Raw genomic sequence first — 24,853 nt, forward strand, 5'->3', positions numbered from 1 at the left:
CCGTTGCCCCCGTCTCGAATGGTATGATTGTTGCGTGTTTTAAATTATGTATTGTTTTGTGTTGTCGTTAATTTGTCTGTATCCCCCCTTCCCTGGTTTGAGTTGTGAGCCGCCCTGAGTCCCCCCTTCGGGGGAAAAGGGCGGCATACAAATGAAATAAACATACAAATAAACATACAAACATGTCTATACAGTAGTCGGTATAGGTTTAAAATTTCTACGAGGTTTAAAATTCTTTGGCTACTACTTTTGCCATTTGCAAATGGCGACCATGTGACCCCAGGACATGGCAATAGTTGTAAATAAATGCCTATTGCCAAGCACTTGGATTTGGATCATGTGACCATGGGGATATTGTAGTGGTTGTAAGTATGAGGACCAGCCATAAGTCACTTTTTTCAATGCTCTGTAACGCTGAACAATAGCTAAACAAATGGACGTGAGTTGAGGATTACCCGTAATATTTCCCCGATCAAATAAAGCGATGGAAACGAGGAATCCAAGTCGATTATTTCTTTAACTTGGCAACTTTAAGAACTTGGCAACTTCAGTTCTCAGAATTCCCCGTGGTGGCTGGGGAACTCTGGGAGTTGAAGACCATACCACTTAAAAGTTGTCAATTTGGAGAAACACTTATCTAAAGGGGAAAGGAATCTCGGGAAGAGCCACATTGATAGCTATAACTGGAAACCAGTATCAAAAAATAGACAAGATAATAAATCTAGAGTCAGACAAATTGGGCAAAACTTACAGGAGTTTAAATCTGTCCTTGATTGTTAGGGTTTTGTTTCCCTGGAAGGAAGAAAAGGGGGGATGAGAGGAAGAATCGGACGAAGCTACAACAATATTACTGTCAGAGAATAAATAATGATCTAAAGTTTCGAAGTTTTTCATCAATGTCAAACTAGGCACCATCATAAAGGATTCTTCCTTTCAAAGCCACTCATTTTCAGCGTGACCCGTCAAAACCACGGTCCACTAAAGCGCGCCCGATTAAAGCGCGTACCTGACGTCATCAGCAGCGCGACAAATACGACCGCAGAGAAAAAAGGGCGCTTTAAAAAGCGCTTTTAAAGCAAGCCGATTCACATAAAGGTAAGGGTTAGGGTTAGGGTTAGGGTTAGGGTTACGTTAAGCGTTAGGGTTAGGTTTAGGGTTAGGTTAAGGGTTAGCGTTAGGTTAAGGGTTAGGTATAGGGTTAGGTTTAGGGTTAGGTTAAGGGTTAGGGTTAGGTTTAGGGTTACGTTAAGCGTTAGGGTTAGGTTTAGGGTTAGGTTAAGGGTTAGCGTTAGGTTAAGGGTTAGGTATAGGGTTAGGTTTAGGGTTAGGTTAAGGGTTAGGCTTAGGGTTAGGTTTAGGGTTAGGTTTGGGGGGGTTAGGTTTAGATTTACCCTTTAATTTTAAGTTTACCGCTCACAGCGTGCTGTTTTCGTCGCGCTGTGACGACGTCACGTACGCGCTTTCGTCGAGCGCGCTTTAGTCTACTGCGGTTTTGTGGTGGAACCATTTTCAGAATTGTGAGAAGAGGAATTTAAAGACAATAAACTTTGAGGCATATTCAGTAGAAGGACCGGCTATTTATTGGCAGGTTGAGGCCACCATGTAGGAATGGATGCTGTGACCATTACTTGCGAATCGTTGGAGATTTTAAGCCGCAGTGGCCCCTTCGTGGCCGCCAAACGTAGCAAGGCAATTCCGAACTCGTTCTCACCCGCGCGGAATTTTCCAGCCGATTTCCCCGATTCGGCCACAATTTCGGCACCTTCAGCGAGGCTTTCGAAAGGCATCGGCGGTGAGAGTTGAATGGGCAGGAGCCGCTTCCGGATGACGCCCATGTGGTGAGTCCTAGCGGTCAACTCCTGGCCGATATAACAGCCTTTCGTGAAACTGACGCCGTTCAGATAAACCAGGTTGGACTCCAAAGGTAAAGCTGTCCCATACGGGAGGTCTTTCATGCCTTCAGGGATACCTGGAGGAAAACGAATCGGTATCGTTGAATTATAGGATTATTATTTTGGTTCGGCAAGAGAGGCCAATTCTGCATAAAGCATTTCATGGGAAGTAAATTGAATTGAATTGAATTGAATTTTTATTATTTGTATGCCGCCCTTCTCCGGGAAGGACTCAGGGCGGCGAACAATTCAAAAGGGGGAAAAGGGGAACATAAAAACGAAATACAGATAATTAAAATAAGCAAGAGGCACACAACCATACAAGTCGAGAGGGGAGGGGAACTCATCAACCCCAGGCCTGCCGGCAAAGCCAGGTTTTGACGGCTTTTCGGAAGGCCTGGAGAGAGGTGAGGGTCCAAATCCCTGCGGGGAGTTCGTTCCAGAGGGCCGGAGCTGCCACAGAGAAGGCCCTCCCCCGGGTAATAGCCAGGTGGCATTGGCTAGTAGATGGAACCCGGAGGAGGCCAACCCTGTGAGATCTAATGGGTCTTTGGGAGGTAATTGGCAGCAGGCACTCTCTCAAGTACTCAGATCCAATACCATGAAGGGCTTTATAAGTGACGACTAGCACCTTGAAGCGTATCCGGAGACTGATCGGTAACCAGTGCAGCTCGCGGAGGATAGGTGTAACGTGGGTGTACCGAGGTGCACCCACGATCGCTCGCGCGGCTGCGTTCTGGACGAGTTGAAGTCTCCGAATACTCTTCAAGGGCTGCCCCATGTAGAGCGCACTATGTTAGCAAGTCTTTGCACTGATATAACAGTACAGGCATTCCAAATGCTTTGTTTAGTGACAGTTCAAAGCAGGGATGAAATCCAGCAGGTTCTGGAGAACCGGTAGCGGAAACTTTGAGTAGCTTGGAGAACCTGCGAGACCGCCTACTGCCACACTCCTCCCAACGGCCAGTAAGATCCCACAGGGTGGGCCTCCTTCAGATGCCGTCAGCTAGACAATGTCGGCTGGCGGCTCCCCAGAGGAGAGCCTTCTCTGTGGCTGCCCCGATCCTTTGGAACGAACTACTCCCAGAAATCCGGACCTCACCCACTCTCATGGCCTTCAGAAAAGCTGTCAAGACCTGGCTTTTCCGGCAGGCCTGGGGCTGTTGACTTCATTGTTGAGGTCCAGTCCCGAATGAAATGAATGTATCTGTGTTGTTTTTTAACTTGTCTATTTTATTTTTATTTTTTCTTTTCTTTTCTTTCCCCTCTCTGTAAGCCGCCCAGAGTCCTCCGGGATTGGGCGGCCTATAAATAAAATTAGACTTGAAACTTGAACTTGAAACCGGAAAATGCCACCTCTGGCTGGCCCTAGAATGGGGTGGGAATGGACATTTTGCAGTAAACTTCCCCTGCCATGCCCACCAAGCCACGCCCACCAAGCCACGCCCACAGAACCGGTAGTAAAAAAAAAAATGAATTTCACCACTGGTTCAAAGTTACAGCAGCACTGAAAAAAGTGATTTTTCACGCTCACAAACGTTGCAGCATCCCCCCATGGTCATGCGATCCCTTTTTGTGGCTTTCTAACAAGCAAAGTCAGTGGGGAAGCCAGATTCACTTAACAACCTTGTGACTAACTTAACAACGGCAGTGATTCATTTAACAACTCCGGCAAGGGAGATCGTAAAATGGAGGAGCGGGGGGGGGGGGGATCACTGTCTAATTTAGCAACAGAAATTCTGGACTCAGTTATGTCCAAACAATTTCTCAACCCAGCCCACCTCACAGAGTTGTTGTGGGGAAAGTAGGAGGAACTGGTGAATCTAAGGCAGTGTTTCTCAACCTTGGCAACTTGAAGATGTCCGGACTTCAACTCCCAGAATTCCCCAGCCAGCATTCGCTGGCTGGGGAATTCTGGGAGTTGAAGTCCGGACATCTTCAAGTTGCCAAGGTTGAGAAACACTGATCTAAGGTTTCTCAATACTAATCTTGGGTTTGGGGCTGGCGATCGGCCAAAAGGAGTTAACACACAATGTTTTCTTTTTAAAGGAAAATAAAAAAGGCAATATTTCTCAATCTCAGCAGATTTAATATGCGTGGACGTCAACTCCCAGGATTCCCCCAACCAGCATCTTCTATATTTTCAGATAGAGAACTACAGAACACAAAATACAAAAACTTTTAAAATCCTAAAACAGACACGCCACAATTGCACAGCACCACCGTCTAGACCTGAAGCCTCCGGAGTGGGGAAAAAATCTCCTGAGGCCTCCGGAGGACGAAAAACCACCTAACGCACAAACCGGAAGTTCAGGAACAGACTTCCGGTTTGCCCTTTGGGCTGTTTTTCACCCTCCAGAAGTTTCTTCGAAGCTTCCGGAGTGCAAAAAACCGGCCCTACGGGCGATCCGGAACTCCAGGAACAGACTTCCAGTTTGCTTGTAGGGCCGTTTTTTGCCCTCCGGAGCCTCCAGGAGGCTTCCCTGAAGGCTCCGGAGGTCAAAAATCGGCTTTATGGACAAACTGGGTCACAATTCCTGAACTTCCATGAGGCCTCTGGAGGGCATCCAGGGAGGCTGTTTCCTAGAAAGCCTCTGGAGCCTGGGGAGGGCGGAAAAAAAGCACCGAAAGTGGAGGGAAGGTGCTGCTGGTCACGCGTGCATTTGTGTGTTGGTGGGTCGTGCGCATGGCATTATGGGTGTGGCACACCCGCGCATGACCCCCCCTGTGCTCCCCCCACTTTTGGCACGGGAGCCAAAAAAGTTTCACCATCACTGGGCTAGAACTATATAAGGCCTCCAAGGTCCCTTCCAACCAGTGGTGGGTTCCAAATTTTTTTAGAACCTCTTCTGTAGGTGTGGCCTGCTTTGTGGGAGTGGCTTGCTGGCCATGTGACCAGGTGGGCATGGCCAACTTGTAAAATGTGGTGAAACTCACTTAACAACGCTCTTGCTTAGCAACCAAAATGTTGGATCAGAAACTCTGGCATTTGAAGCACGCAAGTCTTAAAGCTGTCAAGTTACAAAACCCTTTCACCCCTAACCCTTTAGAAAAAAAAAAACCCAGGGGTGTTCAAACTTGACAGCTTTAAGACTTGTGGATTTCAACTCCCAGAATTCCTCCTCTCGCTCTTCATCTTGATGATGTACGGATGGGCGGGGGGAGGGAGCTGCAACCGGTTCTAACTGGCACTGAAGATTTGTGCAACCTCTTCTGTAGAAGAGCTTAGAACTGGCAGGAACCCCACCCCTGCTTCCAACCCTATCATTCCACCCTCCGTTCCACTTCCCCAATTCCACTCCCGAACGCATCATCAACCACAGTCACAGCGATCCCTTGTTCCGGCCCCGTAAGCTCATCTCAAGGACCAGGCGACCAGGGAAGTCAAGGCCCTGGTCTCAGGTTGCTGCTGCTAAATGTCAGGTCTGTGATTCATAAAGCTCCTCTCGTCTGGGACTTAATATTAGACGAGGGGGCAGACCTGGCATGTATTACTGAAACCTGGCTGGGCCATGAGGGAGGAGTCCCCCCTCACAGAAATGTGCCCAGAAGGGTTTCAGGTGCTCCACCAACCACGACACCACAGAAGGGGTGGGGGAGTGGCAATTATTATCCGGGAATCATTAGTTCCTCGCAGGATCCCTTCTCTGGAGACTGTCGGATGTGAGTCTCTCACATCCGCTCTACATGGGGCAGCCCTTGAAGAGTATTCGGCAACTTCAGCTTGTCCAGAATGCAGCCACGCGAGCGATTGTGGGTGCACCTCGGTTCACCCACGTAACACCTATCCTCCGCGAGCTGCACTGGCTGCCTATTGGTCTCCGGATACGCTTCAAGGCGCTAGTCGTCACTTATAAAGCCCTTCATGGTATTGGACCTGGGTACTTGAGAGACCGCCTCCTGCCAATTACCTCCCAAAGACCCATTAGATCCCACAGACTAGGTCTCCTCCGAATTCCATCTGCCGGCCAGTGTCGACTGGCGACTACCCGGAGGAGAGCCTTCTCTGTGGCTGCTCCGACCCTCTGGAACGAACTCCCCGTGGAGATTCGTACCCTCACCACCCTCAAGGCCTTCTGCATAGCCCTTAAAACCTGGCTGTTCCGACAGGCCTGGGGCTAAAGATTCGCTGCCCCTATCTCGAATGGTATGATTGTTGCGCTTTTTAACTATGTATTGTTTGTGTTGTTGTTAAACTGTCTGTATCCCCCCTTCCCTTCTTGAGTTGTGAGCCGCCCTGAGTCCCCTCAGGGGCATACAAATGAAAAGGGCGGCATACAAATGAAATAAAACTCAAACTCAAACTCTCCTTGTGAAGTTGGACCTGGGGGCGTCAAGTGGGCTTGTTTTTGACGTACCTACCTCCCAGCTGCGTCACGACAGCCCCGCCTGCGCTCCTAGAGTCAGTAGCCGGACTGGCGGTTGAGTTCCCCAGACTTATAGTACTGGGGGACTTCAACCTGCCATCTCTGGGTGAATGCTCTGATGTGGTGCAGGAGTTCATGGTTTCCATGACAGCCATGGACTTTACCCAGGTAATTCAGGGTCCGACTCATACGGCGGGACACACACTCGACCTTGTGTTTCTCTCGGGGCGGTGGAGACGTGATCTGGAATTAAAGGGGATTGAGATCTCACCCTTGTCATGGTCAGATCACTTCCTGTTGTGGCTTGATTTTCGGAAGCTGCTCCCCCACTGCAGGGAGGTGGAGCCGATTAAATGGTTCTGGTGGACCCATTGGGATTTCAGACGGAGCTTGGAGAGATACCTGACTCCCTTGCCCACAATCCGTCTGAGTCCTTGGTCGCTGCCTGGAACATAGCAGCGGCTGAGGCATTGGACCGGATTGCACCTTTGCGGCCTCTCCGCAGCAGTGGATCCAGGAGAGCACCTTGGTTTTACCGAGGAACTCCGGGAGATGAAGCACCAAAAGAGACGCCTAGAGTGACGCTGGAGGGCTATTAACTCCGAATCCGACCGAACACTACTAAGAGCCTTCACTAGGACTTATCTAGTGGCGATACGGGTGGCAAAATGTGCTCATTTTTCCGCTCTTATTGCGTCCGCAGAATCTCGCCCGGCTGCCTTGTTTAGGATAACCCGCTCCCTCCTTAAAGGGAGGGATGCAGAGGAACCCTTACAGGGAAGAGCTGAGGAATTTGCCCAGTTTCTGTCGGACAAAATCACTCAGATTCGGACAGACCTAGACTCCATTTGGACAGTGCCAGTAGAGATGCCGAGGGAGGGCCTTGATCAAATTTTGTGGAGTGAGTTCCAGCTTGTCACTCCTGAGGAAGTGGACAAGGCCATGGGAGCGATGAGTGCCGCCACCTGTTTGCTGGACCCGTGTCCCTCCTGGTTGGTTTCCACCAGCAGGGAGGTGACACGAGGCTGGATCCAGAAGATTGTGAACACCTCTCTTCGGGAGGGATCTTTCCCGCAGGCTTTGAAGGAAGCGGTGGTGAGACCCCTCCTTAAGAAGCCTTCCCTCGACCCAGCTGTCCTTAAAAACTATCATCCAGTCTCCAATCTCCCTTTTGTAGGGAAGGTTGTTGAGAAGGTGGTGGCCTTTCAACTCCGACGGACCTTGGATGAAACGGATTATCTAGATCCCTTTCAGTCTGGTTTCAGGCCTGGTTACTGCACCGAAACCGCTTTGGTTGCGCTGACCGATGATCTCTAGCGAGCCAGGGATAGAGGTCATTCCTCTATCCTGGTGCTCCTTGACCTCTCAACGGCCTTCGATACCATTGACCATGGTATCCTTCTGCGACGGCTAGAAGAGGTGGGAGTGGGAGGCACCGTTTTGCGGTGGTTCTCCTCTTACGTCTCTGGTAGGTCACAGTCGGTGTTGGTTGGAGGACAGCGGTCGACCCCTAGGCCCCTTAAATACGGGGTGCCACAGGGCTCGGTCCTGTCCCCCCTCCTATTTGATACCTACATGAAGCCGCTGGGTGAGATCATTCGCCGGCACGGGATTAAATATCATCAGTATGCGAACGATATCCAGTTCTATCTGTCCGCCCCGTGCCAACTCAGTGAAGCGGTGGAAGTGATGTGCCAGTGCCTGGAAGCTGTTAGGGTCTGGATGGGAATGAACAAGCTTGCACTCAACCCTGACAAGACCGAGTGGCTATGGATGTTGTCTCTCAAGGATAGTCCAGATACTCCATCCCTAAGCCTGGGGGGGTGAATTCTTACGCCCCTCAGAGAAGGCCCGCAACTTGGGTGTCCTCCTGGACCCACAGCTGACATTAGAACACCATTTGTCAGCTGTGACCAGGGGAGCTTTTGCCCAGGTTCACCTGGTGCACCAGTTGCGGCCCTACCTGGACCGGGAGGCACTTCAAATGGTCACTCATGCCCTCGTCACCTCAAGACTCGACTACTGCAACGTGCTCTACATGGGGCTGCCCCTGAAATGCGTTCGGAGACTACAACTGGTCCAGAATGCAGCCACGCGAGCGATATTGGGTGTACCTAGATACACCCATGTTACACCCATCCTCCGCGAGCTTCACTGGCTCCTGATCGGTCTCCGAACGCGCTTCAAGGTTCTGGTTATCACCTTTAAAGCCCTACATGGCTTAGGGCCTGGATACCTACGGGACCGTCTTCTGCCACACACTTCCCAGCGTCCGATAAGATCTCACAGGATGTGCCTTCTCCGGGTGCCGTCAACTAGACAATGTCATTTGGCGGCTCCTCGGGGGAGAGCCTTCTCTCTAGCTGCTCCAGCCCTATGGAACGATCTACCCCCCGAGATCCAGACCCTCCCCACTCTCGCAGCCTTCAGAAAGTCTATTATGACCTGGCTTTTCCGGCAGGCCTGGGGCTGTTGGCCTCTTGAATGAGGTCCAGCCCCACTACGGTTGAGTGTGTGTTGTGCTTTAACCTGCTTTGTCTTCTACCTTTTAAACTTTTTAGCATTTCTAAAATTGTCTTTTATGTAAGCCGCCCAGAGTCCTTCGGGATTGGGCGGCATATAAATTTATTAAACTGAAACTTTCCACATTGCCATTCAGCTTCCTATAATGAGCCGAGGTGGCGCAGTGGTTAAATGCAGCACTGCAGGCTACTTCAGCTGACTACAGTTCAGCAGTTCGGCGGTTCAAATCTCACCAGCTCAGGGTTGACTCAACCTTCCATCCTTCCGAGGTGGGTGAAATGAGGACCCAGATTGTTGTTGGGGGCAATATGCTGACTCTGTAAACCGCTTAGAGAGGGCTGAAAGCCCTATGAAGCGGTATATAACTGCTATTGCTATTGCTATTGCTATGACTGGCAGTAGGGCACTCTTACCTTGTTGATACCTGTGCCGGTGGTAATCGTTCAGCTCTCCAAGCTGGCCTCCGGGGACGATCTCCAGAGGGTTGACATCCTTGTGGGCAATCAGCCTCCAACCCATAATATTCACTCTGGGATCTGCAGTTAGAATCATGGCTTTGCCAGCCTGTTGCAAACTGTCTGATGGTTCTTTTGGAACGACGGCCCAGACAGAGAGGTCAGGACAGGGCGAGATGTCTAATTTCCTGCGGATCTTATAGAGCTTCAGGTGTTTCCGGAAGGAGCCCAGGAGACCCGCATCGCATTCCAACAAGACGCGCTGTTCTTCTTGCTTGTTTTCATGGAGCCTGAAAACCGAAAGGAAGAATTTGACAACCTTCGTGGGGAAACCTAATTCTATTTCCTCCCTCCCCCAAGCAGGGGCTTCCAAACCTGGTGATTTTAAAACTGGTGGACTTCAATTCCCAGAATACCTTTGAAAAGGTGAAACAGAATACTACAAGATCTGGAATAAATTTTATCGATAGTTGGAACAGAAAGGAGGGATCTAAAATAAGAAACGATTAAGATTTATAGAATGGAAAATTAGTATTATGTATGTAACAGACTGAAAGTGGGTAAGATAAACTTGAAAACAATACAGGTAGTAGTAGGGTGTCTTTATATTTGTAAATACTGAATAGACCAAATGTAAATAAGCAAGGTTTATATGATATCTATCTTACATTTTAGTATTTATGGCAAAGACACAGCCAGGATTGTTAACAGTGTCCAATGTTTTATTGTCTGCTAAATAAAAATTCCCTCAGCTAGCTGGGGAATTCTGGGAGTCCATTTAGTCTTAAAAGTTGCCAAATTTGGAGATCCCTACTCTTAAGTGCAAGTTCCTCTCCCGGTAAGATAATGTGCTAACAATCTTAGGCTGTCTCCTGCAGAAGGATAGGCTAATGTGTTATGAAAAGGTACTGTGTTTAGGGATTACTTGGTGGTCTCTGATCTAGGTGCTTTGCTTGCAAATGTTTCAGAACCCAGCTAGGGAACATCATTCAGTGTTTGGAGTGGAGTTGGTGGACAAGAGGAGGAGCAGGAGGAGGAAGATGGTGATCTGGGGTCCTTGGTCCTCTCCAAGCTTGGTTGTTGTTTTACAGACCTTTCATAACCCAACTAGGTAACATCATCAGCATTAAAACGGAGTGGGCTTCTAGCTATGTCAACACTGGATGGCTTTCAGCAAAATAAAATAAAAAGATTAGAAAATGATACAAAACAACTAGAAAGCAAGAAAGACGAAGGGAATTCATGAAAGTCTTCTTTTTCATCTGCATTTTAGTGTCATGTAGAATGGGCTTTGTAATACCTGCAATATGGGTTTCGTAGTACTTTTGCACTGGCTAACTCCAAAGAGTTTCCTTGTGTTTTCATTTGCCTTGAGAAATAAGGCAAATTAAAATGCAAGAAAAACCCATTTTAGTTATTGTACCAGTACTACAAAACCCATATTGCAAGTATTACAAAGCCCATTCTACGTGGCCCTCAGCCATCCGTCTTTCCCAGAGCTCGGAAACGAGCCCTTCACTACAACTCCCATCGTCCCCTGCCGCAGATGGCGGCGGATGACGAGCGTCGCATTCCGGCCCCGGCTGAGAAGTAACCGTACGCACCTGTACGCGATGACGTCAAAGAGGCACCTCCCCTGGACGTTGAGGGCGTGTGCGTAAAGCGCGCGCGGCGCGGCTCCGCCCACCTCTTCGAAAGGGGTCACGTCATTGGTGAGGAGTCCTTGGAGGAAAGGGAGCGTCTCGGGGCCTTGCAAGCGGAGGAGCGCGCGGTGGCTCAACGGGAAGCAAACGGCGGTGAACCTTATGTCGCCGCCGCCGCCACCCGAGTGCAAATTCCGCGGGAGACCCCGCCGCAGCGCCGCGCTCGCCCTCACCAGCATGGCGGCCTAGCGGAGAGCGACCAAGGACCTGGAAAAGACCTCGGCGCCGCCATCTTGTGTATGGTCGAGGGTGGAGCGAAAGGGCGTGAGGCCGCTTTAGTCAAGTGCGCAAGCGCAGAGGCCCCTTTAGTTCATTCCTTGGCCAACTGACGCAAAGGGGTGTGGCCGAGCTCCGCAGGTGGCTCATCATTGGCCGAGTGGTCCTTCCGGTCCCTGCCATCCACGTACTGAATGCGGAAGCGACTTGGGGCCTTTATTCCAAAGACTTATTTTATCGCATATTAACGTTTCACATAGATTAGTAAAACATATCAACCTTTAAATGTGAGAAATACTATGTTCAAATGCCAATATCTAGGGCAGATGTCTTCAAACTTGGCAACTTTAAGACTTGTGGACTTTTAACTCCCAGAATTCTCCAGACAGCAAGTATCATCATTTAGCTAGGCTGTCTGGAGAAAAACAGATAGTGGATCTCTTCCAATACATGGCATAGAAAATATCTGGAGATTCTCAGTGATCCAAGCTATGGCTGTTCCAGAGGTGCTTCTTCCAACGGCAACCGGGCCTCTGTTTTTCCTTGAAGATTTTTTGCTTCTCATCCAAGAAGCTTTAGTTCTGAATGAATGTGGTGAGTGTGTGTGTGTAAGGATTAGTTTTGACAGCATCCTACCATCCCCTCCATCTTCCAATCAGAACTGATGAAGCTTCTTGGGTGGAAAGTGAAATGTCTTCGAGGGGGGGGAAAAGTCCAGTTGCTTCTTGGAAAGCACCTTTGGGACAACAGTTCCATTTAATGACCATTTGAAGTTACAACAGCATTTACGAAAGTGACTCATGACTGTTTTTCATGCTAATGACCATTGTGTTATCCCCATGGCCATGCGGATCAAAATTCAGTCAGCTTGGCAACTGGTTCATATTTATTACGACAGTTGCTTCGTCACAAGGTCATATGATCCCAATTTTGTGACCTTCTGACAAGCAAAGTCAATGGGGAAGCCAGATTAACTTAACAATTGTGTTACGAACTCGGCTGGGAGGGCGGGGGGAGAAAGAGGTCAGAAAATAAAACAAACACACAAATGTCTCACTTAGCAACATTCACATTGGGCTCAGTTGTGGCCGTAAGGACGATCTGTACACAGACAGTTTGTCTTTCCTTATAGAGCTTTGGGCAGAATGCAGAGAAGTCCCACAGGTGCTTTTTCTTCAAGAGGCAAGTGGACTTTCTGGCTTTTTTTTTGAAGATGTTTCCAATAGGCTTCCTCAGCTCTGACTAGATGGTGGAAGGAAGCTGTCAGAATTAATCCTATGAATTTTTTTCCCCTTTCTACAGCAGAGGTGGCCAATCTTGGCAACTTTAAGAATTGTGCATTTCAAATCTCAGGATTCCCCAGACAAATTGCTAAGGTTGAACACCCTTGATCTATACTGAATTTCCATAATCAGGGAAACTCAAACCCAGTGTAGGAAGTTAGAAATATATATATATATCCCCCCCCCCCCGTGTTTGATTGCCCAGGACCTCAAGCCATGTGGTCCTGTCCACCATTAAACCATCTTTCCAAGCAGCCTCCGTGTTTCCAGCGTCTTTCTCCCCACTTGGAGCTGAACCCAGATGGACATTTCTTCCAACACCAGCAAACTTCCCCCCCCCCCCACTTTAAATTTTTAATTTTTTGTTTGGCAAAGCTTGCTTTTTGGCAGTGATAAAATGAGCATGACTGCTTAGTCACAACAGCACTCAAACATGATTTATGACTGGCCCTGAGACTTTATGATCATTGCACCCGCCCCACGGATGATGTGATCAAAATTTAGGCACTAGGAAAACCAGCATTATTTACAATGGTTGTAGTGTCTCAGGATCATAGGATCTCCCTTTGCAACTTTCCCAGCTGGCTTCCAACAAGCAATACTTAATGGAGAGACCTGGATTTACTTAAACACCACATGAGTCGCTCAATAACTATGGTGATTCGCTTATCAACAAAGCTGCCAAAGGTTGTAAAATGGGTGTGACGTTTTGTGTGCTTAGCAATGGAAAATCTTAGCAATGGAAAAATAAGTCCTCAACTTATGACCAACTATGGTCATAAGTTGAGGACTACCTGTAAAGTGAATGGGATGTATACCTGCAAAGTGAATTGGGGGGGGGGGCAGTATACAACTCTGATTCCAGAGTTGTATACTGCCCAAGAGGTGCGTGAATCAATGTCTGTCCGTCCATCCATCCATCATCTCAGTAGCACTTACACTTATACACTGCTTCATAGTGCTTTACTATGCACTATGAAGTGGTTTACAATGCACTTAACAATGTGGATCTTCATTTTACTGACCTTGGAAGGATGGAAGTCAGAATCATCCTTGAGCTGGTAAGGATCGAACTGCTTGCAGTCAGCAGAGTTGGCCTGCAATGCTGCATTCTAACTTCTGCACCACCATGGCTCAGCCATCCATCTGTCTGTCTGTATCTGTCTGTCTATCCCATCCTTCCATCCATCCATCTTTATCTAATCATCTTACCTACCTATCCACCCAATCCACTATCTAACTAACTCTTTTATATCTCTCGTCAGTCTGTTAGCAGTTGTGGCTATTCAAGAATGAAATGAAAACCTTTATTTGTTTCTTTCCATTTTTATTCTTATTTCTATTGAAACTGCTAGTTATTCCTTGGGGCAGCATGAAAAAAATCACAGAGACACTCAAGATGCAGTAAATTGGCAAAGTTTGGGAAATCGGATTCTATGCAATACTTAGAAAAACCTTTCCCCTAAATAAATGCACCACCACATCCGGAATATGATGAAACAAAAGGAACATTTTGTTCCGTTTTTATTAGTACTGAACACTGGACATCCAAAAGCGTTTACTGTTTGTAAATAATGGTTCCACATACAACTTGTAAATAGCATTTACAATGAGACATTAGGGATCTACAACATAGTTTCTGGCTGCGTTCACACAAAAGATTTAATATGACGAATTCATCCATTTTCTCAGCTCAGATAATAATTCTCAAGAATCTTTAATCTCACCAGGTGGATTTCCACACTTCAAACCTAGGAGAATTCCTCTAAATTCATGTTCAGCAAATTTAAGGAGGTGTCAACACAGCCGCTTTCTATAACGTTGAAACGTGTTCTGTGAACGCAGCCAAAGTGGGTTTCTTACACAACTGGCAAATGAGGAAAATGTATAAGAAAAATAAAAATAAAAAAGAGAGAGGTCAAAACTCTGCTAACAGCATAGATTTGTTATGGCTATTTAGTTAATTTCAAGTATTTCCCAGCGGAATGGAACACAAATGGCAGTGTGTATGTTTGTGTGTGTGTGTGTGTGTAGGCTTTGGTTGTGCAGTTGTCGAAGGGGAAGAGTTGTGGTGTCTTCCCTGCTCAAAAGTGGAGGAAACATGCTGGTATCTCAAAACCACCACATCCAGATTAAAATCCTTACAGTTTGGAGAGCACAACTGCTGACTGGAACAGTTACTGTTAAAAAAATTTTTTTGGCATTATTATAGATTAATCTTTCAGTAATTTGCTTTTTTTTAAAAACACTGCAGGCATATATAAGAAGAGTCTTAAAAACATTGTTGGTTCTGTCTTCTGACATATGATGTCTCCCCATGCATTGGATATAAAACTCTTTTAACAGCTAAAGATTCAGGATAACAGAATGCAGGGATTTAATTATGTGGTGCACATTATTATATTATAATCCAATTTATTTGCTGCCCATCTCACGGTTGAAGGCGACTCTGAATGCATCGATCTAGACACAGCCAACAATTACAGATTTTTTTTTCCACCCTGCCATCCCAGTCTAAACAAACACAATGCTGATTTGTACACACTTCCTTAAACAAAAGGATCCTGTTTTTTTAAAAAATTATTCACTTAATTCCACCAACATGGCCTTTTCTTCAAGACTTTTTGTGAAGGACATCATCCGATAATCGATGAAGAAAAAGGAGGTAAGTTAAATCAGGTAAAGATAGTATTGCCTTCACTATAAGTTGTGTGTGTGTGTGTTTTTAATACTGTCCATACATTGATCTCCAAGTTGTCTCTCTTCAATCCTAGAATCCTGATCAGTCCGGCAAACTAAATTGCAGAATTGGGGTTTTGACCCCTCACAAAATGTACCTGTGGACCACCTTATTTTGAACAGTTCTGTTTTTTTGTCCATAAACGTAGGCTTGTTTTTAATTATGATTTTCATCCAGGACCAATCTAGGCAAAACTGAATTATTCTTTTGAAAACAAGAACCTCCCAAGATGCTTGTTTTTCAAACCTGACATCAAAAACAGAGTTTCTAAAGTAATTTTTTAAATAAAATTCTCCACTGCTACATCTTCATTTTGGGATGAGTAGGAGTGAGAGAGACCTGTTTCTGCCCACTGCAGAGTTGTAAACATAAGATTTTTCTTAAGTTCCGTTGGAAGAAAGTATTTTCTCCTTCAGAAATTTAATTCTTATTTATCTGAACCTTCTTATTCTCCCTTGGGATGAGCTCAGGATAGATTTGTAGCAACAGACGAGATCTGTCTTCTTGAGGCCACTTAGCTTCTTATCGTACCTGAGGTGTTCAACAAATCTCACGATGGCATCTCGATGGTCTAAAAGTCAGTGGAACCTTCTGAAAATTACCAAATGGGTCTCAGGACTGACACTTCATGTTATGTACACGAAACATATGAAACCGTGGACTCCATAAAGACATCTTAAAGACCTCCTCCTGCGACTGATTGAGGCTTGCAACCATTTTCCAATTCCTGAGGTCTTCACCTCCTGGTGAGCATCATAAGACATCAATCTGGAGGGCTAACTCTGTGCAATATACAAATTCATGGAGTGAAAATGGAGACCTGTGTTTTGGCAGTGGATAAAATAACATTTAAGGCTGTTTTTCCCCCAACATGGAATAATAGGGTTGGAAAGGACTGTTGAGGTCTTCTAGTCCAACCTCCTACCCTAGCCCCAAGGTCCATAATTCCCAGTTGTCATAGGACTTCAGTGCAGAAGGGTTTTATGGGTCTTAGTGATGTTAGGAGCAGGTTTATGGAGATTGAATAAGCAGAAACTAAGTCTCTCTTGGCTGATCTCAAGAGCTAAGCAGGATCACACTTCATTGTGGAGGACTTAAAACGGGAGCTGTAAAACCCCTGAGAGATGTAGATCTAGACAAGGAGACACAAAACGTTCTGGAAGAAAACAGTAGCAAATGAATTATACTCAAAAAAAAAACCTATTTCCAGATCAGTATGATCATCAAGACTGTGACCGCTTGAAGAGGTGTGGACTTCAACTCCCAGAATACCCCAGCCAGGGTGAGGAATTCTGGGAGTTGAAGTCCACCAGCCTTCACATTGCTAAGGTTCAGAAATGCAGGCCTAACACGAACACTCTTTGTAGGGAAAGTGTTAAGAACTCCCCCTTTATTTGAATGAAGGAGGTATCTGAATTGCTCGCGCATATCTTCTCGCACTCTGGTCCAGGACACCTTCCTTATCGTTCCCATCACTGTTTCTGAAGCTCAGCAAACTTTTAACACACATATGGACTTCAAGTTCTAGAACTCTCCAGCCACGATGCGTGGACTTCAACACTCAGAGTTCTCTCCAGCTGCGGACATTCCCGGCATTGAAGCCCACATATCTCCAAGCTACCAAGGGTGAGGAATGCTGCTCTATGTGCCCGCGTGAAGCCATCAAGAGGAAACCTTGATTTCATTTAGAACCTCTGTTATTACGAGTCATGATATTCATGTCAGCCACAGAGGAGAACGTACATTTTACTTCATCCAGGACATCTGGCTAGAAGACGAGACTAAGGGAATATTGGTCTCAAGGATCACAGCTCTCCTTGGGCTACATATAACATTTATAAAGCCGTACGGAAGAATGAAATGGGCAGGCATTTAGAGAAGCATCCTATCTCCATACAAGATATCTCGTCCAAGCCCTGGCTATCTTATTTTAGTGCTAACCTTTCTCCACAATGATTCAGTGAAGAACGTTTTCTATTGTTCTTTTGCCGGCTGGAGAATTCTGGGAGTTGAAGTCTGCCATCTTCAAGGCTTAGAAAAACGGCTTTACAGCGACTAAATTCATTTTCCTCACGCTGCAACCTTTGGCAGGGCGCAATCCTTCATGAGACGTCCTCCCTCTCTCCTGGAATTCATTTCTCAGGGGAGTTGCGTAGGAGGGAAAATAAAATAAAGATAAAATGCCATTCATCCCCAAAAGCACGATGTAGCTGAAGCCAACCCCCAGAAAATGGCCCCATTTTCTTAGGAGAAAACCAAATTTGCTTTCCAGAAATCGTTTTGCAGTGAACCCCACCGCCGAAGTTGCAGGTTAATGTTATCTCTAGTCACACTTACGTTAAGTTTTCAATTTTAAAATCTACCCTTCAACGGATTCGGCCCGCGATTTAGAACTACAACGTTTTGGGAACATCTCCAGATTTTGCCGTCCCTCCAAGGACCTGGGAATTAATTCGGTTTGGGATTATTTGTGCCCTCAAAAGAAATCTTCCATCCACCAGGAAGAGACGTTATGGTTCAACCCCACAATTGCTTAGCGCGGGAGGAAAATCCTAACAGAGAGGTCTACGGCAGGCCACCATCCACATGTGATGGGGTCTTTTTCGTGAGCAACAGATGTCATTTATTTAAACCACGTTCCCATCTTACCACAATCACAGGGCAGGAGAGACAGGGGAAAAGTGGTTAAAAAAAAAGATTTAAAAAAACCCTCCGATGCACCCTTTCTCCAGCCCAACTTAAAAATAAAATAAAAAAGGACTCATCATCTAAATTATTTGGCAATAAGTTGGGAGAAGCAATCCTCGATAGGAAGCAAAGATCAAAATAAAGAAGAGGGAGGACTCTGGTTCGTTAATTTTTGTTTTTAAAGGCAGCTTGTCAGAAGGAAGAAATGGAAACCTCGGACAAGCAAAGAGGACAAGGAGACATAGAAGGATAACGCGGTAAATGCCACCTGTTTCAAAAGGGGGAATTATACCTGAGATTCCCCAACCGTCAAGGCAGGTTGAGAAACTGGGCTTTTGGGCCAAAGTTTTATCGACAGGAATTTAATTCTGTTTCTTCTGGTCTCTCCGGAGCCTCGGGTCAAAGGATCCGTCTTGCCATCCAGCATCTGGTTTGAATCTTCCCTGGAAGAGCAACGCTAAACCTCAAGGGTGGATTTTTTCCTCGCACGGACTTCTAGCGCAAAGATTCTGCTTTGCCCAGAAAATGAAAGATGGGATCGACCAAGCAAAGGGGTCGAGAAAAGGCCTCTGGTGGACTACCAGTTGGTGTCTCACTTCAGCCTTCTTCTCGCCAGCAAAGAAGAGACCCACCACCACCTCCCCGACGCAAAGGACCCTTTGACCTGTTCCTCCTTCCTAAATCCATACGGAGTTTTTCCCGTCTTTGCCGTTGACGCTACCCTTCTCCGAACTGGTTTTGGGCTTGGCCCCATGCTTCTCTTGCGCGATGTTGGCCCGGTTTTGCTCCGCCATGGATCCACTGGAGCCCGGGCTGCTGGTTCTGGAGGGCTGGCTGTGCCCCTGAGTGCTGTTGTAGCTCTGGAACGCGATGTCCAGCTGCTCCTGAGCCACCCGCAAGTGTTTATGGAGGGTCGACAGATCGGGGGGGATGTTATCGTCGGGGCTGGTGCACTGCTGCTCCTGGACCACGTTGGCCAAGTTCTGCTCGTGGGCCATCAGGCTGTTGGGGAGCTTGGCCGGTTTGTCCGACTTGACCACCAAGTTGTACTCGGGCGGGCAGGAGATGTTCTTGGGGTAGGCAGCGTAATTGTACGGCGGCTGCCGGAAGCTGTGGATCTTCCGCTCGCGAATGGCGTCCCGGATGGTACCGATGCCCAGATGGCACATCTCCGCCAGGTTGAGCAAGAGACAAAGGCAGCTGACCACGTACATCACCAGGAGGAAGATGGTCTTCTCTGTGGGCCTGGACACAAAGCAGTCGACGTTGTGGGGGCAAGGGTCACGGGTGCAAAGATAGTAGGGCCGGACTTCAAAACCGTAGAGCATGTATTGGCCTATCAGGAAGCAGACTTCCAAGGAGGCCCTGGTGAGGAGCTGAAAGACGTAGATCTTCATCAGCCCTTCTTCTTGGATATGTCTCCGGCCATCGTGCTTCTGCCCCTTCTTCTTCTCCTCTTCCTTGGTCTTCTCCTTCTCTTCGTTCTCCACCATCTCCTCGGAGATCATGGGCTCTTCCTCGGCGCCCAAGGAGTCTTCCAGGTGGTGGGACGCCTGCCAGTTGAGGACAAACTGCTTCTTCTTCTTCTTGAAGCTCCGGAACCTCTTCTTCTCCTCCTCCGAGGACCTGGCGATCCGGTGGATGGCGTAGCCCAAGTAGATGACGGACGGGGTGGATATCATGATGATCTGGAAGACCCAGAAGCGGACGTGAGAAAGCGGGGCGAAGGCATCGTAGCAGACGTTGTCACAGCCCGGCTGTTTGGTGTTACAGGTGAACTTGCTCTGCTCGTCCGAGTAGATGGACTCGCCACCCACGGCTGTCAAGACGATGCGGAAGACGATGAGGACAGTCAACCAGATCTTCCCCACAAAAGTGGAGTGGTTGTGGATTTCTTCCAGCAGGCGGGTGAGGAAACTCCAGCTCATGTTGGTCATAAGGGCTGATCATTTACGGCCTGTAAGACAAAAACAGGGAGATGGGAATATACGAATTCGTCCGTTCCTTCATTCACTGAACCTTTCATTCATTCATTCATTCATTCATTCTGTGCAGTCCAGTGATGGGATTCAGCCGGTTCACACCTGTATGAGCCGAAGTGGCGCAGTGGTTAAATGCAGCACTGCAGGCTACTTCAGCTGACTGCAGTTCTGCAGTTCGGCTGTTCAAATCTCACCGGCTCAGGGTTGACTCAGCCTTCCATCCTTCCAAGGTGGGTGAAATGAGGACCCAGATTGTTGTTGGGGGCGATATGCTGACTCTGTAAACCGCTTAGAGAGGGCTGAAAGCCCTATGAAGCGGTATATAAGTCTAACTGCTATTGCTATTGCTATTGCTATTCGGGAGAACCGGTTCGTAACTTTCTAAGCAGTTCGGAGAACCGGTTGTTGGAAGAAATCTTATTTTATTTTTTCCCCACTTTACAGAGCTAATCCTGTAAGGAAGGCAGGAAGGAAACATTCTGGTGTTGTTTCTAGCCTCATCTTTCTTGACCTGCTTACAGAAACTGCCTCTCTGGTTAACCCTTATTACCATTGTCACAGCTAAGGCGAAACGCCCATCGACGTGAGTTGGCCATGGCTACATTGTCACATGACCACCGAGCTATTCCTACCCAGCTGGTCATTATGGCAGAGAACCGGTTGTTAAATTGAATCCCACCACTGGTGGCCTCTTGAGTTGGTTGTTTTGTTGAAGACGTTTCATGACCCAACTAGGTAACATCATCAATGTTAAAAGGGAGGGGGGGGGTTGCAGGGAGGAGGAGGAGGAATGTGGGGCCCTCGATGCTCCCTGAGCTTGATGGTGTTCTTGCAGACGTTTCATGACCCAACTAGGTAACATCATCAGTGCGAGAAAGGAGTGAGGTTTGCTCTATTTATATACAATGTAAACTTCCACTCTTCCGCCCCCCCCCCTTTTCCCTTCCTCTCCTGTCCCTCCCCATTTCTTCTTTTTCTCTCCCCTCATTCCTTCCATTCCTCCTTTCCTCCCCCTTTCTTCTCTTTCTCTCCCCTCCTTCCATTCCTCCTTCTTTCTTTTTCTTCCCCTCCCCCTTCCTCCTATGTGCAAGATCCTTGAGTCCCATACGTAGTGTGTCCCCAAATATATCCACCCGTTACTACTTAAATCACAGTCCGGTGCCAGATTAAAGTTAATTACAACTCAATTCTTTGCTGTGATCAATGGCTTTTTTGCAGGATCCAATCTGGGTCGTTCACTGGGACCAGAGGTTTTGTCTTCCCAGCTTTCAGTCTCGTGCTGGAGCCCATCCTGAGGGACCTTCTCTTAACTTTGGGTTGTTCTATGCGTAATATTTATGTGGTGCCTGGTTGTGTGTGGCATTTCAGTTGCTGATTGGAGTGTTATGGCCAGATATTAAGTCGTTGGCTGTTATTTCCTTGGGCTAACAAGTCCCCAGCTGCTCGGAACAAGGACATGCATTCATTTTCACAACTACTAAGTTTGTTGGCTGAGCAGGTACAAAAACAGCCAGGGAAGTTATTGAAGTCTGGGAAACGGCCCCTCGTCAGTCAACAGGAATGCTGATTTATCCCCAGCTTATCAGAGCTTGGCAGCACAAGGAAAGAACAGCCAACGACTTAACAGCCAGTCATCAACACCCCAATCAACAACCAAAAAGCCACATAGAATCAGGCACCACATAAAAGCACACCGTCTGCTAGAGAGAATTTATCTCAGGATGGACTTCATTGCAAGCCTGAAAAGCTTGCTAGATTAAACCTCTGGTTCCAGTGACCGACCCAGATTGGATCCTCCAACATTATCCTGGGACACATATATTTCTCTTCAACAGTTTTGTTTTTAAAGCTAAAGGTTCCTCCTCGCAAACATGTGCTAGTCGTTCCCGACTCTAGGGGGAGGCGCTCACCTCCGTTTCAATGCCGAAGAGCCAACGCTGTCCGAAGACGTCTCTGTGGCCATGTGGCTGGCATGACAAAAAGCCCAAGGCGCATAGAACCATGCTTCCTTCCCACCAAAGGTGGTCCCTATTTTTCTACTTGCATTTTTGACGTGCTTTCAAACCGCTAGGTTGACAGAAGCTAGAAGAAGTCACGGGAGCTCACTCCGCTACACGGCGGGATTTGAACCGCCGACCTTTCTAATCGACAAGCTCAGCGCCTGAGCCACCGCGCCTAATTATGCCAACAGGTGGCAGCATTTCATGAGCTGTGACTTTGGAAAGCTAAGCAGAGTGGGAGCTGGTCGGAATTTGGATGGGAGACCAGCAGGTTGATGAAGAGTGAAGGGGAAGGTTGAAAAAAAAAAGCATTCCAGAATCTTGTGTATCTCCACGGAGTGAGTGGAGGAGTTGAGATGTGCTGTTTGATTCACCACTGGAGTAATTCACTTACTCCGTACAAGTAGCCCTCAACTTACAGTCATTCATTTAGCAATCGTTCAGTTATAAAAGCTCTGAAAAAGGGAGCTACAAATGGTACTCGCACTTATGTCCGTCAGACAGCATCCCCAAGGTCACATGATCAAAATTTGGCCACTTGGCAACGGGCATGTATTTACGACAGTTGTGGTGTCCTCAGCAAAAGTGATCCCCATTTGCGAATTTCTCGGGCAGGTTTCCAGCAAGCAAAGTCAATGGGGGCAATCTGGATTTGTTTAATGACCATGTGACTCACTTAATAATTGTGGTAAAACGGTTGCGACTCACTTAACAACTAACTGCCTTTCTTAGTTGTTCTGCCCCAATTGAGGTCATAAGCTGCTGTATTTACAACACCTGTAACACTAAATGAATACAATAACACCCATCGTCCGTTTATGCATCGCTTCCCTTAATAAAAAATAAAAAGCAGCTTGCAACAACAATGCAAACAGAGTGTCAAAAAGACGCACACTTCAACACAATGCCCGCTAAACTAAGCAGGCAAATGGATGGAGAGAGAAAGCAAGCAGGCATCACCACCAGATGGATTCGTAACTGGCTGACCAACCGCACTCAACGTGTAGTCCTCAATGGAGCTGCATCTTCATGGAGAGAAGTATGCAGTGGGGGACCCCAAGGCTCTGTTTTGGGCCCAGGACTCTTCAAAATCTTCATCAATGATTTGGATGAGGGAATAAATGGGGAACTCATCAAATTTGCAGATGACACCAAGCTGGCAGGAATAGCCAACACTCCAGAAGACAGGCTAAAGATACAGAAGGATCTTGACAAACTTGAACATTGGGCACTATCTAATGAAATGAAATACAATGGTGAAAAGAGTAAGGTTCTACATTTAGGCAAGAAAAACGAAATGCACAGGTACAGCATAGGTGGTGCCTTGCTCAACAGTAGTAACTGTGAGAGGGATCTTGGAGTCCTAGTGGACCAACCATTTAAATAGGAGCCAGCCGTGTGCAGCAGCTGCCAAAAAAGCCAACACAGTTCTAGGCTACATAAACAGAGGGATAGAATCAAGATTACGTGAAGTTTTAATACCACTTTTTAAAGCATTGGTAAGGCCACACTTGGAATACGGCATCCAGTTTTGGTCGCCACGATGTAAAAAAGATGTGGAGACTCTAGAAAGAGAAAGAAGAGCAAGAAAAGGCAAAGAAGAGTTCTCTCCCTTCTGTCTTTCTCTTTCCTTATTTATAGGATCGTAGGCTAGGATCTTGAAGGGATCTTGGTGGTCATCTATTCCAACCCCCTGCTCAAGCAGTTCATCTCGAACAAACAAATATCCGGTCAATTCCAGAAGGAAGACAATTCCATTGCTGAATTCTTCTCCCTAACTTCTTTCCCCAAAGTTGAAAAAAAATCTGCTTTTCTCCCTGGATGTCTCCCTCATCTGCACGTAGTACAGGCACTCCTCGACTTACAACACTTCATTTAGGGACTGCTCGAAGTTATAATGGCACTGAAAAAAAGTGGCCGGTTTTCACACTTATGACTATTACAGCATCCTCAAGAACACGAGATCAAAATTCGGACACTTGGCAACTGAGTTATATTTATGATGGTTGCTGTGTTCCTGGGGGGGGGGGGGTGTCTCACATGAGCCCCTTTGGCGACTTTCTGACAAGCAAAGTCAATGGGGGAGGAAGATTCACTTAGGAACTTTGTTTCTAACTTAACAATTGTGGTGATTCACTTAACAACCTTGGCAAGAAAGGGTCTAAAATGGGGCAAAACTCACTTAACAACTGCCTTTCTTAGCAACAGGAATTCTAGGTTCAATTGTGGTTGTAAGTCAACGACTACCTGTAGCTGAGATGGAACTGTTGGGAAACCTCTTTTAGTAACCTCTTTCACGTCAACTACATATAGGATAACGCTCTGTTACTCCAAATTGGATTAATTACTGCTTGAAAATCTTTTTAAAAGTTTTAACAGATTGCTCCAGAATAATATGCAAATGGATAAGTGGAGTGCTTTTTTAAAATTTAAATTGTTTGCCCTGGAATGCTTTTTTAACAGGTGAAAAAAATACGATTTGCTCCAGAAACATTCTTAATTGATAGATGATATTTTTTATTTGGTTGATTCTCCCAGAATTATTTTTAATTGATAAATGAGGTCTTCTTTGTAAAAAAAAAAAAAGTTAATTCTTTGCTTCAGAACAATTCTTAATGGAGAGATGGAATCGTTTTTTAATTAACTGATTCCTCCGGAACTATTCTTAAAAGATAAATGAGGTCTGTTTTTAATTTTTAAAAAATCGTTTGCTCCTGGACTATTTTTAATTGATAACATGGAGTCTTTTTAATGTTTTAATTCATTGCTGTAAAATGACTTTTAATGGATATTTTTTTTAAAAAAAAGTTTTAATTCATTGCTCTATAATTTTTTTAATCGATGCTGGGACTCTTCCATTTGGAAATATCCAGAAAAGGATTCTTTCTATCTTTCTATCTTTCTATCTTTCTATCTTTCTATCTATCTTTCTATCTATCTATCTATCTATCTATCTATCTATCTATCTATCTATCTATCTATCTATCTATCTACCTACCTACCT

The 24,853-nt window shown here is 46.5% G+C and overlaps 2 protein-coding genes across 2 annotated transcripts; both read right to left on the bottom strand.

The window, feature by feature from the left end:
• Positions 1 to 1,557: 1,557 nt before the first annotated feature.
• IBA57 (iron-sulfur cluster assembly factor IBA57) lies at positions 1,558 to 11,205 on the bottom strand. Its single transcript, XM_014052985.2, has 3 exons — positions 10,842 to 11,205; positions 9,196 to 9,527; positions 1,558 to 1,969 (listed from the first exon to the last, which is right to left on the bottom strand). The coding sequence occupies exons 1-3, from the start codon at positions 11,117 to 11,119 to the stop codon at positions 1,575 to 1,577; spliced, it is 1,005 nt and encodes a 334-aa protein (XP_013908460.2). The 5' UTR covers positions 11,120 to 11,205; the 3' UTR covers positions 1,558 to 1,574.
• A 5,612-nt stretch (positions 11,206 to 16,817) lies between these two features.
• Positions 16,818 to 19,820, bottom strand: GJC2 (gap junction protein gamma 2). The gene has a single exon (XM_014052990.2). The coding sequence runs from the start codon at positions 19,802 to 19,804 to the stop codon at positions 18,545 to 18,547; it is 1,260 nt and encodes a 419-aa protein (XP_013908465.1). The 5' UTR covers positions 19,805 to 19,820; the 3' UTR covers positions 16,818 to 18,544.
• Between the last annotated feature and the right edge of the window lie 5,033 nt (positions 19,821 to 24,853).

This window comes from Thamnophis sirtalis, unplaced genomic scaffold (assembly GCF_051295495.1).
Source record: "Thamnophis sirtalis isolate CommonGarterSnake01/CBP01778 unplaced genomic scaffold, rThaSir2_p1.2 scaffold_4, whole genome shotgun sequence".
In the NCBI taxonomy this organism is placed as follows: domain Eukaryota; kingdom Metazoa; phylum Chordata; class Lepidosauria; order Squamata; family Natricidae; genus Thamnophis; species Thamnophis sirtalis.

Excerpts from the sequence above, each read along its gene's own strand:
- GJC2 (XM_014052990.2), bottom strand. The coding sequence starts at position 19,804 with ATGACCAACATGAGCTGGAGTTTCCTCACCCGCCTGCTGGAAGAAATC.
- IBA57 (XM_014052985.2), bottom strand. The coding sequence starts at position 11,119 with ATGCTGGTGAGGGCGAGCGCGGCGCTGCGGCGGGGTCTCCCGCGGAAT. Across the intron at positions 9,528-10,841 it reads TTTGACGTCATCGCGTACAG|GCTCCATGAAAACAAGCAAG; the intron begins GTGCGTACGGTT and ends TTCGGTTTTCAG. Across the intron at positions 1,970-9,195 it reads CCGGCACAGGTATCAACAAG|GTATCCCTGAAGGCATGAAA; the intron begins GTAAGAGTGCCC and ends GTTTTCCTCCAG.